The 17,120-nt window shown below is 42.2% G+C and overlaps 1 protein-coding gene across 1 annotated transcript in view; it reads right to left on the reverse strand.

The window, feature by feature from the left end:
* Positions 1-3,093: 3,093 nt before the first annotated feature.
* MCCC2 (methylcrotonyl-CoA carboxylase subunit 2) overlaps positions 3,094-17,120 on the reverse strand; it is a 48,581-nt gene continuing 34,554 nt past the window's right edge. Inside the window, exons 9-14 of the mRNA XM_081825595.1 lie at positions 16,084-16,160; positions 14,844-14,910; positions 11,649-11,805; positions 10,694-10,808; positions 7,939-8,024; positions 3,094-5,194 (exon numbers count right to left, since the gene is read on the reverse strand). Of these exons, the coding sequence (XP_081681721.1) occupies positions 5,077-5,194; positions 7,939-8,024; positions 10,694-10,808; positions 11,649-11,805; positions 14,844-14,910; positions 16,084-16,160 (620 nt within the window). The 3' untranslated portion in view covers positions 3,094-5,076. The remainder of the gene's footprint in view (positions 5,195-7,938; positions 8,025-10,693; positions 10,809-11,648; positions 11,806-14,843; positions 14,911-16,083; positions 16,161-17,120) is intronic.

Raw genomic sequence — 17,120 nt, forward strand, 5'->3', positions numbered from 1 at the left:
TAACAGAGTAACTTTTTTTGTGGAAAACAAACCCCACAGATAGAAAAAAGAATAATACAATCGATATATGAAATTAGTAATAGTAGCAGCTATCTCTGGGTGGTGAAATTATGGAGAGAGTTAAGAAAGTGAAAATTCTCCAAGTTTTCTAAAAAAAAAAAAAACACTGTTGGATTTTAAATTATAATTTTAAAACAAATGTCATTTATAATTATCTTACAACATAGGAGTACGATAAAGCTATTGAAAAATGTACATTTCCTACAGAAACCTCTTGAAAGTAGCCCTAGCATTCCAAAACTGTAACTTTTCACTTCTTATAATTAACACTTGCTGAATTACACATTAAATTTTTGATTTCTGCACCTTACTTCTAACAAGTTCTGGTCATGTTCTCTCTTCAGTCAGTTCTCTATCACAACCTTCTAAGACTTTGTTCTCCCTCAGACAATTTTTTTTAAGATTTTGTCTATTACTTATCATTTATTTATTTATTGAGAGAGAGAGAGAATCTTAAGCAGGCTCCGTGCAGGCCTCGATTTGAAGACCCTGAGATCATGACCTGCGATGAAATCAAGAGTCGGAGGCTTAATCATCTCAGCCACCCAGGCGCCCCAACCCTTCTCTCTCTTAACCTAAGGAGTAGCATAAACCTGTGATTTGGGTCACCGTTGTAAAAGGAAAAGCAGCAAGACACACTGACATGCTGGGTGTTACAGAAAATAAAATTACCCCTGCCTTGTGGTAAACTCTCCTCCTGAGCCGATTAAATGGCTCTCTAGAATGCTAACACATATCATGTGTTTGATATAATGCTGAAATCCACAATCAAAGTTACAAAGCAGGCAGGCGACCTCTAGAAGCTGAAAAAGACAAGGGAACGGATTTTCCCTTCAGTCTCCAGAGTGAACACAGCCCTGCCAATATCTTGATTCTAGACTTCTGGCCGCCACAACTAGAACAGAATAAACTTGTATTGTTTTTGTTTGTTTGTTTGTTTTTGTTGTTGTTGTTTTTAAGCCACGAAAATGTTACAAAGCAGGTATCTGGAAGAGTGGCTTTTAAGAGGTATCAAAACCTGACATCCATCGGTCCTCAGTGATAATCAACTAGAGAGAGAGCAGAGGTCCCAATCTGCTCACACCTGTTCTCCAGTGTAATTCACAGCAGGGCCTGTTCCCTCCCAAGTATCCCAGAGTGGATCATCAATTAGCTTGATTACAAACCTCACCTGGAATGTACATTTGCCTAGAAAGGTCAGTAGATAGAAATTTCATTTAGCTCCAAGAGCAACTTTATCCTTAGCATTCTGATTCTATATAACAAGAGAATTTGAGGCACATTAAATTTTTAAAAAAATATATTTTTAAGTGTTTGGTGGTATGACCTTTTGTTAAAACAATAAAAACGTGGCATTATTAGATACTAATTGTAATTTCTAACATTTGCAAAGAAATGTCATAAATAACCAGAGACCATGATTATCTAGTTCATTCTCTTGCAGTTTTTCTAAATACTGAATTTCAGAACCAGTAATTAAGATTTGTAAGAAATTGGCTTTGGCCAGAATAATCAATCATCATTCCAGGATACCAATGAACACATTTCAGAACCAACAAGGACTATGTGGCCTCTCCCCAGAAAAGTCTTATTAAATCATGGAATAAGCTGCCGTTACCTACCCTTGTAAAGGTCATACCAGCCTCTCTAGTTGTGCCTTATGCATGAACATGCACATCTGGCAAATGATAATTTTACTTGCACATTCAACAACATTCAGCAACGCCTTCTGGTAGTGTAAAAAAATATTTCAACAAATTCTTAATTGAAATTTTTTTCCTGAAAACTGAAAAATACAATTAATTTTGTCTCTTTTATTCTCGAAGTACCCAGAGTGGCTAATTTAGATTAATGTGCTGCATACTTAAGATTCTAAGTTACTCCTATTATCCTGGCTGCAATTCTCATTTATAAGAACTGAGATGTAGAAAAAAAAATATTCTCCCTACCAAACAAAAAGTTCTGTGAGGTGAATGTGTTAAGTAACCACATTGTGGTAAACATTTCACAATATAAGTGTATCAAATCACACTGTACACCTTCAACTTCCATGTGAAATGTCAATTATGTCTCAGTAAAGTTAGGAGGGGGCAGACGAAAAATGCTGCCTGTTTTGATAAAACAATTTTTTTGTATTGGCTTAACTATGTAACATAATTTAACTATTTTAAGTGTGGTGCTCGTGATGATGGTGATCTTTTTAGAGAGAACAATTTCTTTAGAGAGAGAAAAAGTCCTAAAAAATTCATCAATCTTTGATTTGTTGAGGATTCATAGCAAAGCAGTATTACCTACACTTGATTTTTTAAAAAAATTTTTGTTTTCTGACATGGATGTAAATTTTAACTGAAACTTTAATATAATTTACTATTTTAAAATGCTTACCGTGTCCCCTTTGTTGGTTCGAAAACTGGCCCCAGAACAGGGAGGCCAAGGGAGAGATGGGAGAGAGAAGGCCACTCCGCGTTGGTATGCGAGGGAATGCACTTCTGAGCGTGGCCTGCATCAATCCACAACACGAGATCATCTCCACACCCACGGGCCAGAATCTTATTTATAAAGAAGCCTTAACTGGGTTCAGATGGTCTCAACAACACCTTCCTCTCTCAAGGCTATGTTCTTGAAATGGCTCCCCCTACAGGAACAGTGGGTGGGGGAACTTTCCAAGGAAAGGGGAGGGGATGTCCTCTCAGTGACCTTGTCCCACATCCTTCTGAAAATGCAGCCCACCTCTGAACTGTGAGCATTTATCTGTACACATCTCAAAAAATTAAACTGATTTCTGATACACAAATGCTGCCTAAAATTTTTTTTTAAGGTTTTATATACTTATTTGACAGAGACACAGTGAGAGAGGGAATACAAGCAGGGGGAGTGGGAGAGGGAGAAGCAGGCTTCCCGGCCGAGCAGGGAGCCCGACGTGGGGCTCGATCCCAGGACCCCGGGATCATGACCCGAGCCGAAGGCAGACGCTTAACAACTGAGCCACCCAGGTGCCCCAAATGCTGTGTAAATTGAACATGACACACAAAGTTTGAAGTATTAATTTTATGAGGAAAGCACTGGATAGTTGTATTAGATCACATAATCAGTCACTTAATTGTAATGTGGTCTGAAGACATCAATTAAAATATGGATTTCTCATTCACTCAACAAATACGTAAGCACCTACAAGTGCTAGGGCCTGCAGCTGCAGGCTAAACAGGACATCCTTGCTCTCAGAGAGCTTACATTCTAGCAGGAGGGCAGTATTAAAGAAATGTTTAGGTTTCTCATAAATATATAAGACAGAGAAGAAAGTGGCTGCGGCTTTATGAGAGCACAGCGTCTAACCCAAACCAGGGAAGCCACAGAGACAAAAAGGTAAGTGTTTAAGGGAAGGTAGGATGGTACAGGCAGAGGGAACCTTGGGTGGTGGACCCTAAGGTGGGAAGGACTCTACAGGTTCAAGGAACAAGAAATCTGTAACAGCTAGAGCACCGAGCGTGAGGAAGAGTCAAGGAGATGAGGCAGAAGAGGGGATGTGATGATTACAGTCCTGGAGAGCATGACGGGTCTGGCACTTCGACAGGAAACCAGTGAGACATTGGAGCAAAGGAACAGCATGACCAGATGCACACTTAGAATGGCCATCTTCATCTCACAGTGATGGGGAAGCAGTACTAGCTAAGACTGGATGCAGATAGACCACTTCTAAAGCCCGTGGTGGTGAAAGATGGAAATAATGGGGAATCCAAAAGACAGGAGGCAAAATCAATAGACCTTGATGATTGAATCTGAGGTTCCTATAAGACCATCAGTGCAGACATCCAGTAGACCCGTTAGATACACAGGTCTGGAGCTCAGGGAGAACAACCTTGATGCAGGAATCATCCACATTCAGATGGCCACCGAAGCCATAAGGCCTGAAATGACCCAGCGAGAATAAACCAAACCATGAGAAACACCTACATTTAAGAATGAGGAGAGGGCCGGGGGCTGGGGGGAGAGGGAATGGGGAGCTGCTATTGTTTGGAATGATGAAAAGTTCTGGAGCTGGATGGTGGCCATGGTTGCAAGACCGTGTGAATGGACTTCATGCCACAGAACTGTGCAGCTAAAAATGGTTAAAATGGTACATTTTATGTAATATATATTTTACCACAATTTTTCAAAAAGAATGAGGAGATACTTTCACGTTATTTTTGTATCTTTCAGAATCAGAATCTATTCATGTTTTACTAATGAAAAATCAGGACAAATGGTGAAGGGAGTGGGAGAGAAATGCATAGAGGAACAGAGCCTGACAAAGGAGATGGAACAAGAAGGGCCAAAGAGGTTGGTGGAAAACCTAGAGTTACAGTCTGAAAGCTAAGGATAGCACTGCTAGGAACAAGTGTTTGACTGCTCTTAATGCCACAGAAAATTCAGTCCAGTAACATCGGGAAAGAACCCACTGGCTTCAGCAACATGGAGGCCAACCTTGGAGAGGGCTGTTGGCAGTGGAAGCCGATGAGGTGTAGGCTGAAGAGAGAATGGGGAGGAAACAGAGCCCCGAGTGCAGACAGCAACAAGTCTGACTGTTACAGGAAGGAGTAGGATGGTGGCTGAAAGGCAAAGTAATAGATGCTTCTAAAAATTATGTGTGTTAAAATAGCATCGTGCATAATCAGCAAAGCAATCATTTCGGTGGAAAAACAACTCTCTGTGAATAATCTCAATCATACCTGGGATTTATATGTTATGGAACTTTTCATACTTCACGTGGGTTAGAAAGGCTAACTGTAAGTTATTCTCTTCATTTTATGGGTGGTAAAGTGGAGCCACAGAAAAATTGCTCTAAGAAAATGGACAAGGAATTGAAGTTCATCAAATAAATATCTTCACTGATTTTTTTTTAAGGTAGAAAAGTACAATGCAGTGTGTTGAGAAAACAATTTTACCGTAATAGCCACATGTTGGAAAAGTCTAAAATTTTAAGGCTACCAGTACATTAATTTTTGGTACATGTCCTATGGAAGACGCCTTATATTCCAGTTACATCCTCAAGATGCCGAAGTCAGTCTTCTGGATTGGTGCGTTGAGGGCCGCACTAAGACTGAGACCCAGCACCAGTCTGGTGTCCACTGGATCAATAATCCCATCATCCCACAGCCTGATAAAACAACAAAACACAAGTTATTAGGATTCCAGCACCGAACAACCATTTACACAATTTATGTCCAGAAACGCTGGGGTTTTTCCTCAGGTCCTAGAGGGATTGACTGATGAGCTTCTGTGCGCTACATTCTCACAACCGAAACCACCTTCAAGGAGGGGAAAAGAGAGAAAGAAAAACGACAGGACTTTCATCCCAGGCCCTCACAGATGTCAGAGTGAGCTTATGGCTTTGGGAACTGCTTCTAGAAACCTCAGAATAATCCTTAATTTTAACATATTTTTATGTATTTCAGGAAAATGTTTCCTGTTCCTCTTCTGCCCACATCCAAATGTACAAGTTGATGTGTCCCTGTTATTAATATGGAGACAGGCCCTGAACCCATGTAATAATCTCAAACCAAAGTCTCTACCGGAAAAGGTGTATTCCCCCAAACTCCCAAACTTTCAAGAAATGATGACAATTACTGAAGAGACTTCACTACATTTGGTTAATAAAATAACTTCAATATAAGCTCTTTATTTTTTGCTACAATAGGAAAATAAGTAATTGCTTTAAGCTGCCTACAAAAGAAACTTTGAAGTAGGAATGTGTTTGCTTTTCACTGACAACCTCAATTTTATAAAGAAAAACGAAAGAGAAATACTGTTTTTTAAAGGTCATTAGTAGGTGGCAGTTTGGCTTTCTTTAAACAAACTGCCTTCGGTATCTGGACAATAGCATCAATTATTAAACCATACTTACATCGACAGGCCATGAATCAAATCTTTGCTCATAAAACATTCATAACAGGGACCCTGACGTATCAACAGCCAATAAGGAAAAGGCCACTCTTGTCATGCGTAACCAGGTCAATTGATTACACTCCCTTCTGAAGCCTACAGCAGAAGAATCCAGCGAGCACGGCAAAGCCAGAGCCCCTTTGTGATGGTCATGAAAATGACCATTCCAGGTAAGAGGCCCTGATCAAATGCCTGAAAAAGTTCTGATTGTAAAAAGAAGTGAGCAGAAGAAAACAGGCAGGCTGTACCTCTAAAATGAGGGATTAGGAGAAACACAGATTACAGCAGTGGATAATGAAAGAGCTCTCTGAAAAGACAGGTCCAACCATGGTAGAGCTGAAACAGACCACAGAAGGTTACTGTTAAGCTGAGATTTACTAAACCTGAGGAAGGAACCGTAAATTGGCTTGAAAATCCTTTCATCTTTGAAAGAAAATTGCTATCCCCCTGCCACCAAGTGTTTCAACAGAAGGGTTAAGCATCCTCAGATTAACAGAAAAACCTTCGTGTCTTACAATATTTATTTCCAAAGATAAATCTATCTAGGCCATTTGCTCTCCTGCCTTGAGTACAGTCCATTAAAATAATAATACTAATGTAAGCATGAAAATAATAAGGGATTCAGTCTTTCTCAAAAGATGACTTAGCCAGGGCTGAAAAACTTATTAATGGCTCACACAAGATACACTATTTTTCAAAGTTTAATATTTCAACCATCCTCGTGAATTTCACTCAAAATCTTACGGAGAAACAAAAAACTGTAGGGGAGCTTACAATTTATTATTTTCTCTTAAGCCTTTTTTTTAGGGTTTTCTATTTCCTCTTTGCTTTTACTGGCTACTATAGAAGTCTGTTTAAGTGATGGTAAACAAGAACATGTTTAGGTCTCAAAGACTATAAAATACATTGGTCTTAACTAAATCAATCAAAGACCCACAACAACAAAATATACCTGCGAATTTGCTGGCGAAAATATGTATTAACAAGAAAAGAAATGGGCCTTTTAAAGATGCCAAATGGTGTTATTTTCATCCTGAAATTAAATATGCTCTTGAAAATAAGTATATTCAGCCCTTGTACCCCCAGTGCTAGGAGCAGCGCCTGCCACAAAAGTTGTGTTCAGATGACTGAATGAATTCTAATTTATTTTCTTTTCTCCTTCCTCTCCAGCGTACCTTCACCAGTAAATGACATAAATCACAGCATAACCTAATTTTGAAAGACACAAATAGCTATTTTCTTTATTCCATCTGCCCAAGGGATAAGATGAAGATAGGAAGCTTAGATTATTCTTCCGAATGAAGAACATTAAAGTTGCTGAAAACAGAGATCTTAATGCACACACGCCAGCCAGCCTCCAGCCCGGGCAGGCCATGATAATTTATTACCTCATTAAGCGGGGTAAGAAACAAACAGAACCAAGAGCTGCAATGGCGTGTGGGGTGATTACTTGGTGTTGACACATAGACCCTGGCTGTGAGCAATCACCTTCTGAATGCACAAGCACGCTTGTTAGAAGTGCCCACAAATATCCAGCCAATCTCATGTTTAAAATGGGGTAAACAGGAAATAATCAAAGAGTGATAGGAAAGGAATCCACATGTTGAAGCAAAACATTATAAAAGAACGAATTCCTGAAAACAACACAGCCAGGATAACTCTTAAACTTTTCAGCCTCTGTAGGCCCAGACACCTCACCTATAAGTGGGATAAGGAAGAAGCGGGGGAGGGTTGCAGAATCAGACCAATGGTGGTGGGTGCACAGCCCAGCCTGGGAGAAGGGGGTGGTGTTTCAGACATTCCCATTATAGACAGAACAATATGAAATTAAGTGTGTCCAAACGTTCCTTTGTGGTTCCCATGAAGGCTGGACCACCCAACTGTCCAGATCTCTGTAAAGCTGCCGCCCTGACAGCCCAGATGCACCCATCAGGGAGATGGTTATTCCTTGGCTCCCACCTTGCACTGGAGTAGTAAGGGTCTCCTTCCTCTTCAAACCTCTTAATGATGGGCTCTTTTAAGGCTGCTTCGTCAGCACTGGAGAACTGAAAGAAAAAGGACCATGAGTCAGTCCACTGCAATAAAACAACAGATCCACTCAAGAGAACCTCAAGAAAAAAGGGGCAAGCATTTCATGAATAATGATGTTACAACCAACATCTGCACAGTGATATATAGAGATTACAAGTGATGCTTTCACACACAAGATCTCACCTGAGACATAAGTGCCTTGGTGCATCATTACATCTCCCTTATCAGAGACAACATCCTGAAGCTATTTAGTGTAAAGTTCAAAACCAAGGGTATCACATATTCTAGCAGGCTCCAACAATGGATGTGAATTATACAATGTAGTGAGAGGGCAACCCTATTTAGCAGCTTCTGTTAAAAGTGGACAAGTAGGGAATTTTCATTCAAAAGAGCCAAATTCAGAAAATTTTAAAGCTTAAAGGGATAAAACAACCACAACTTGAATAAGTTCAAAGAGCTGAGAGATATTTTTCCCTAATTAAAAATTTAGTGGCTTGCCCACCCGTATTGCCAGAAACAAGTGATAATTCAGTTGTAAAAATCTTTATGCAAACTGATTTTGAAACCCTGAAAAGTATTTTCAACTTAAAAAGTATTTCACACCGGGGTGCCTGGGTGGCTCAGTCGTTAAGCGTCTGCCTTCGGCTCAGGTCATGATTCCAGGTTCTGGGATCGAGCCCCGCATCGGGCTCCCTGCTTAGCAGGAAGCCTGCCTCTCCCTCTCCCACTCCCCCTGCTTGTGTTCCCTCTCTCGCTGTGTCTCTCTCTCTGTCAAATAAATAAATAAAATCTTTAAAAAAAAAAAAAAAGTATTTCACACCAAAAACAAATGATAAATGATAAATAAATCCAACCTTCTTTTATGTACTTTCATAGTTTAATATAATTTTATGTCAAGAATTTGGAGGGAGAACCACTAAAATCCTGTACTTTCCTTTCATACATAAAAAGAGACAAATCCATAGATTTGTAAGTCAAATTAATCAAAGAACAACTATCTAATAAGAGACTGCTGAGCTACGGTTTAAGATGTCTTCAAAATATCAGGTAGAGGGGCGCCTGGGTGGCTCAGCTGCTTAAGCATCTGACTCTTGATTTTGACTCAGGTCCTGGTCTCAGGGTTGTGAAATTAAGCTCCACGTGGGGCCCCATGTTCAGCGTGGAGTCTGCTTGAGGATTCTCTCCATCTGCCCCTCCCCTGACACCCACTCTCTCCCTCTCTAAATAAATAAAATCTTTAAAAAAATATGTATCAGGTGGACTTTATGCCCCCACCATCACACACACACATAAACACACACAAATAAACATTTCATTTTGCTTGGATACTAATCAGCACTGAAGTGAATATGAAACCTCAGTGTTAAGTGTGCAGAGTTCCTGCTGCTTAGAAAAGACGACTGAGGATGTGGGGCATGTTTGGGATGCATTCAGGGAGCTAGGGCCCACCCTCCATGCTTATCTTATCCCCATCCCATCACCAGACAGTTGACCAGATGACCCCTAAATAGCAGGAATGAGAGCCTTCAAGGCAAGGCCTCCTCCATGTTATGCCCTGTTATGATAAAACAGCACACTTGAACAATTCCAAGAAATGCATCAATCATTTGAAGGCTTGGTGCTTACACAAAATAGCTGTAAGTTCTAACTAACAAAAATTAGTGAGGGGGCATCTGGGTGGCTCAGTCAGTTAAGCCTCCCACTCTTGATTTCGGCTCAGGTCATGATCTCAGGGTCATAGAATCGAGCCCTGAATCGGACCTGCTGAGATTCTCTCTCCTTCTGCCCCATCGCCACCTCTGCGCTGCTCCCCACCACCCACTCATGCACGTGTGTGCTCTCTCAAAAAAAAAAAATTAATGCAAAACTTAAGAATCTCTGAGACACAAACAAAAGAATCCACTTTAAAAACCTGCAGTGAAGAACCTGCCTTAATAAATTACCTTGTTGTTCACTCAACCCTTAGACTGTGAGTTGTCAGCCCCCAGAATGGCAGCTCCTTAAGGGGCAAGAACCACATTTTCTCTGAGTCATGTAAATTTTCTAAGGTGCTTGGGAGCACACTGTACCCTGTGGAGTCCTCAGTACCTTTTGTTTGATGTTGCTGACGAGACCTAAATAATAATCCCTTAAAGTACCCCTGTTAACATGCAGCAAAACTAAAAGCAGCCCCTTGCTGATCTGCCTTTCATCAAGCTGCCAGTGACCTCTCCGTTTTCCATCATTTATCCATGCACAGTATAATGTTACTCATTTCTCAGTTAGATGACTGAGCCCTCCCACTCAAAGACAATCTAAGGCAGAAACTGAAAAAACAAAATTCTGCTGCTTTCAGTCATAAAACCAAAGAAGTAAATCACATTTCTTTAAATCTCACTAATGGCAAATGACTAAGAGCCAAACATCTTTATGCCTCAGGCACTCACAGGCACAGTTCCTGAAGAGTTTTCTTGGAGAGTCGGAAAAATTACAAGAAGGGACCTCAAATTAAGTGGCTCTAAGAAGGGAGACAGAGCATATGTAAGTCGGTATTTCTCAAAGTCAGCATCTTCTAAATGAAGCCAGGCCCTGGGGTGAGACCCTGACCCATGAACACTGAGAGGTTCTGGGCACGCTGCTCCCTGCCTCCAGAGTGTTCAGTGGTAAAAGCCAAACCCAGAGAGGCAGAAGAAATGGCATTTACTTGTTTCCCTTCACGCGCTCTTTGGTCCTTTGCTACTGTGGCCAACACATTGGCTGCCTGCTCTCCTCCCATCACTGAGATGCGAGCGTTTGGCCACAGGTAGAGGAATCTTGGGCTGTGCGGGGAGAAGAGAAAAAATGATGAAGTTAATTCACTGTACAACACAGCAATTTCCACAGGCCTGCGTTTACCTTCTAAATTAGTGGTTCTTCGTTCTAGCTGTGCATTACAAGGGGAAAACAAGGCTTGGAACCCACCCCAGGCTAATCTCCAGAGGTGTGGCCTGAATGGAGTAGGATTTCTAAGTTCTCCAGGTGATTGTGATGTCTGTTCTGATCAATTTTATTTTTGCATCTCATCTCAATTTACTGGGCATAAAAACATTCAAAATATCCCCTTATTATCTGTGGTCATGTCCTGTTTTCCATTCCTGATATAAAATAAAGCCTTTCTGCTTTATTTTTTAGTTTTACTAGGAGATTATCAAATTTGTTAACCTTTTTTAAACAAAAACAGCTCTGGCCTTCCCTGATTCTTCTATCTTTATAATGTCCTGTTTTCTATTTTTCTTGTGTTTAATATGCTGTTCTGTGAACTTCCTGAGCTGGCTCATTGATTTTCGGCCTTACTTCTTTTCCAATATATATATATTTACGTCTACTACACACGTTCCTCAAAGCAAGACTTTAGCTGCATCACTTAAGTTATGATATGTAGTATTTTCATCATCAGCCATTTCAAAATACTTCCTGATTCCCATTGTGGATTTCTTCCAAGTAGCACGTTTAGCCTTACACTTCATTTCGCTCCTCCAGATGATACAAATTATGGTATCACTGACCAAGATCTGCAAATGTCACTCTGTGTTTCAAATAAACCCGTAACGAACTGCCCACTTGTAATTATGCTTGAAGTGTAATTCTTTGTTTCGGAGGAAACCACGACAACCACCTACCTATATGCTCTGCCACACATCCCATAGTTTCCAGCCCCGTAAGATCCCCCAATGATGACAGTTATCTTAGGCACTTCAGCACAGGCCACAGCAGCCACCATCTTGGCACCATCCTTGGCAATTCCTTCAGCTTCATATTCTCTACCGACCATAAATCCTACAAGAAAGGAAAGAAAAAAAGCCTCCGGATGATGGGATTTATGGGCAGAAGTCAATTCCAACATGGTATTTGAAGGACCAGCTTACCAACTATATTTTACTACAAGGCTTCTCACTGTAATGAAATATTTGTACATGAACTATATCCCCCCAAAAAGGGTGCTGTAAAAGATAAAATACAATTTTTTAATCATTTCTAAAGTTTTCCTTAGAATGGTTCATCTGGATGCACACAAAGATCTTCAAGCGAGATAAGGGTGCAAGAAACTTATCTTCAAGAAATTCTCTCAGGACAGCGGCTTGGTGATGAAAGAACGTGACCCGGCAGGCTGAGGACAAAGGGCTGTGGCAAGGCGCACTGTGAGGCCTCCGGTACTCACGGACCTGCTTCAATACAGAAACTGCTCCTTCTGGGGGCGCCTGGGTGGCTCAGTTGGTTAAGCGACTGCGTTCGGCTCGGGTCGTGATCCTGGAGTCCCGGGATCGAGTCCCGCACCGGGCTCCCTGCTCGGCGGGGAGTCTGCATCTCCCTCTGACCCTCACCCCTCTCATGTGCTCTCTCTCTCTCAAATAAAATAAAATCTTAAAATAAAAAAAAAAAAGAAATACAAAGTGCAGGGCGCCTGGGTGGCTCAGTTGGTTAAGCGACTGCCTTCGGCTCAGGTCATGATCCTGGAGTCCCGGGATCGAGTCCCGCATCGGGCTCCCTGTTTGGCAGGGAGTCTGCTTCTCCCTCTGACCCTCCTCCCTCTCATGCTCTCTGTCTCTCATTCTCTCTGTCTCAAATAAATAAAAACAAAAATCTTTAAAAAAAAAAAAAAAACAACTCGGAAGAAATAAAGATGAATGTTTCATCAATGCTGAGAGCGCCTGCCAGTGACTCAATAGCGAGGTAGAAGAATTTTCCACAATTAGCAGGATTCCTCGACTGCCTCAAGCTCCCAGCTCTGCTGAAACCGCTCAGCAGTCACCCTGGGCCTTCCGGGCCTTCCGGGCCTTCCGGGCGCGTTCCTCGTCCCCTCACAGAACCCAAGTCAGGCTTCATGCGGCTCCCTCCCCACCCACCCACTCACTCGCCTGACTGCCACTATCTTTGCTTTGCAAGCCCCCAGCCACGGAGTCCTCCGATTCCACTCAGTTTCTCTGAGGCGCCTGTACAAGCTGTAGCTACAACTGTACTGACAGGACAGCCCTCCCCTCGCCGGCGCGATGGGCTTCCCTGGGACCCCTGAGCAGGGCCCTCACCACAGGTCGCAGCTCCTCTTTCTGCCTTGTCTGGACTCCCGGAAACACTCCACAGTAGCCGTCTCAAGTAGCAGCCATCTTCAAGCCCTGCTCCCTGAGCCGACACCCCACCGCCTCTCTAGTCCCTATAGATTTTGCCTTGAAAAAGATTATGCCACCCCACCTGTCTTTCTCCAATCCTTCCCAGCATTAAAAACAACATCTTCGGGTGCCTGGGTGGCTCAGTCGTTGGGCGTCTGCCTTCGGCTCGGGTCGTGATCCCAGGGTCCTGGGATCGAGTCCCGCATTGGGCTCCCTGCTCGGCGGGAAGCCTGCTTCTCCCTCTCCCACTCCCCCTGCTTGTGTTCCTGCTCTCGCTGTGTCTCTCTCCGTCAAATAAATAAATAAAATCTTTAAAAAAAAAAAAAAAAACCAACATCTTCGTGCTCCCTTCCTTCCTCTACTCTCACCTCTGTGGAAGAAATCAGAGTTACTCAAAGACTGTCCCTGAGCCCTCTTCTCTTCCCTAGGGGTGTTCTCATCTCTTCCCACAGCTTCAAATAACATCTACCTATTCTGAGGACGCCTACATTCTCACCTGCAGCTAACACATGTCTTCTGTGCTCAAGATTTATTCAACTGCCATCTGCATATATGTCATCTCCATGAGTGTCACACAAGTATCTCAAATGCAAGGTTCCAAAACCAAACTCAACCTCTGCCCTCTGCCCCCAACCCAACTCAATACCAAAGAACAAAAACGTAGGTATATCTTCCAGGAAGAAGGTTTACTTTACTAGTGGTTAAGAAACCATGAACCATTATTAGAAACAAGGTTCCTGGACTCGTGAAGCCTCAGAATCCTTTTTATTTGCCCTATTACCAGGTTTGCCACATAGGACCCCCTCAGGCTTCCGTCTGGATAGAATGCCTCTCAAAACTCATCTAACCAAGTATCATAAACTTAAGACCAGCACCAGATAAAGATGTTTTAGCACCAGGACTATTTAAAGCCCTGCTTACCACCATGAGCCAAGCTCCTTTTTCTTGTGAAGACTTGCCTGATTCTAACAACTAATTAAGAGCCCTCCTTCCTTTGACCCTGAGATAACCACAGATCACTTAGAAGATTGGGGGGGGGCGCTCTTTCAGCTAACCAACATATCTAAGTGCAACATACAATATAAATAATAGAATCCTAGAATTCTAAGAAAAAGAAATCTACAACCAGAAAACCTTACAAATCATTTCATCCACCCTATTAAGATCATTTGTGAAACATGAAATCCAGAGAGGTGATATTGATCACACCATTCTTTGGAATCTAAACTCAAATCCCCAGACTACTGTTCAGGATGTGCGTAGACCTTTTATAATATGTCGCTTCAGGCAGAATTAACTACACAAGAAAAGATGAGACAAAGGGTGAACCACAGAATGTGCATGAAGTCCTTTAAGGAAAACAAAGTGTTAGCTCAGAGACGATGGGAGAGACAACGCCCTCAGAGTGAGATCAGAGTGTTCCTGGTAGAGAACACAGCCCTGCTGCTGCTAGAGGGGTAGGTATGCGTGTGGACGGGGAAAGGGAAGCCGTCTGACGGTGATACGGGTAACTCAGAAACTGCTTTATCCAAATATGGATAAACTTCTCATATATTAGGGTTAAGCCTAAAAGAGACTCTACAAAGAGTATCCGATAGAACTTTCTGCTATGACTGAAGTGTTCTAGGTCTACACTGTCCAATACTGGAGTCATACTGGACAATGAGGCTCTGGAATAATGCAACAAGACTGATTAAGCTATTTTCTTACCGGTAATGTTTTGAAGGAACAGCAGAGGAATATTCCTTTGGCAGCATATCTGGATGAAGTGAGCCCCCTAAGAGCAAAGAAGATAATATTTTTAAAGAGGGGGTTAAGGGGCGCCTGGGTGGCTCAGTCGTTAAGTGTCTGCCTTTGGCTTGAGTCATGATCCCAGGGTCCTGGGATCGAGCCCCGCGTCGGGCTCCCCGCTCTGCGGGAAGCTGGCTTCTCCCTCTCCCAACTCCCCCTGCTTGTGTTCCTGCTGTCACTCTCTCTCTCTGTCAAATAAATAAAATCTCAAAAAAATAAATAAATAAAATAAAGAGGGGGTTAAGAAATCTGCGTCCCTCATGTATCCTGCAAACACCATACTCGGGTCAGCAGTCAGAAAGAGCGCCCTGTGACTAGCTAATAACAATACCACCGAGCGCACCCACGGCCAACAGGACGTGTGACTGGGCTGGCACCGCATGCGTTCTGCAGTCGCCCGTGTGATCACTGGCACAGAGCTGTAGGGTGACATCAATCACGAACATTCTGAACAGCAAGTGAAACTCAAGAAACGAAGAGAAGAACTGCTTATCAGCAGGAATTCCTGAGCCTCGCCATAAGAGAATTCCTCAGTTTTCTACTTTAAAAGAAAACAGAATATAAACACTCCCAAGACAAGGATTCTCAAGTTTTAGGCTATGTCCATGTCATCCACAGCATTTATAATTCATGTATCTTATAAGAACTTTTTAAAACATTGGATTTTTTAAATAGTGCTCTAGTTGGGATGCCTGGGTGGCTCACTGGGTTAAGCGTCTGCCTTCGGCTCAGGTCATAATCCCAGGGTCCTGGGATTGAGTCCCACATCCGGCTCCTTGCTCAGCCGGGAGCCTGCTTCTCCCTCTACCTACTGCTCCCCCTGCTTGTGCTCACGCTCTCTCTCTCTCTCTGACAAATAAATAAATAAAACCTTAAAAAAATAAATAAAAATAAAATAAAAATAGTGCTCTAGATAAAACAGGTTAATGTAAACCTCCATAAAACTGTTCAAGCACTAACACACACACACACACACACACACGTTCACATGCACGTACACATAGTGTTCTGCCTACTAAGGCATCTGGTTAAATATTTTAAAGCTTTTAAATATTTCAAAGTTTTTATGTAATAAACTTTCATTCATTACTTGACCTTCAAAGCAAAATTATGTTTAAATTAAAACAGAAAATCTTGAAACATGTTTAACACCACTTGCCTTTTTTGCAGATTCAGAAAAGAGAACTCCATTATTTCCAACGATACCTATGGGATATCCAAATATTCTAGCAAATCCTCAAAAGAAAATTGAAAAAAGATTTATGTATTTCAGAGGGCTTTTAATTCACAGCTAACAGACATAGTTATACATTCCTTAATTTCAAATCAAAGTTTAAAATGTAGAGATTTTGTCCAGGGTACAGAACAGCTCGTGTCACAGTGTTTTATTTCTAAGGTATTGGAGTCTGGGTGTTTTGCTTCCCTGAGAGTGCTCTGTGTAAAGCTGTCACTCGTCTGGTTGGTTTGGTTAGATGACGGGGTTAGGGTGTCACCCATTCGTTCGTGTAATGTATGTCCGAGTGCCCACTAGGTACCAGACAGAGGATATTCTGAAATGGAAAGAATCACAGAGAGAGAACCCTTTAAAGGCCCATGTTCAGAGCTCTCCACCGGTTTCAGGTGACTGGCTTTCCTGAAAATGCCTGTGGCGATGACAGGCCCTCAAGGTAAAGGGGATAAACTCAGCAAAGGCAGACTTGCTTTCAAAAGCAGGGACACAGTCAAGCCCGGGGGTCGTGAGTTTCCAGTAACAAATGCAGCTAAGCTCAGAAGATGGAATCTCACCGCCACTCCCACTCCCACTGCAGACACCCACTGTCCATACACACAGTAAGGGAGAAGGAAGGGAGAAGGAAAAGGAGGATAACAGTATGTGAGGGAGACACCTGAGGTGACTTCAGGAGGTTTTTGTAAACCTGAAAAACTTGGCTAGAGAAAGCTTCCCAAGAGTGAACTTCAACAAGCCTACTTAAGACTCTAAACAGGTGTCAAAGACTTGGAACCCAAGAGTCAACAAACTGCTTGTTGAAGTGGGTCAAAGAAAGCACGCGACCAAAGTGCCCAGAACCAGGCTCTGTCTTCAAGCTCAAGACACACAGGCCGTGGCGGAGACATCTCTGGTTCTGTGACATAAAGCAGGTACTTGAAAAATTGTTGAAGAAAAATGAATGGATAAGAGAGAATGTCCACCCACGG

This window comes from Leptonychotes weddellii, chromosome 7, assembly GCF_054177405.1.
Source record: "Leptonychotes weddellii isolate Sample4059 chromosome 7, ASM5417740v2, whole genome shotgun sequence".
Classification (NCBI taxonomy): domain Eukaryota; kingdom Metazoa; phylum Chordata; class Mammalia; order Carnivora; family Phocidae; genus Leptonychotes; species Leptonychotes weddellii.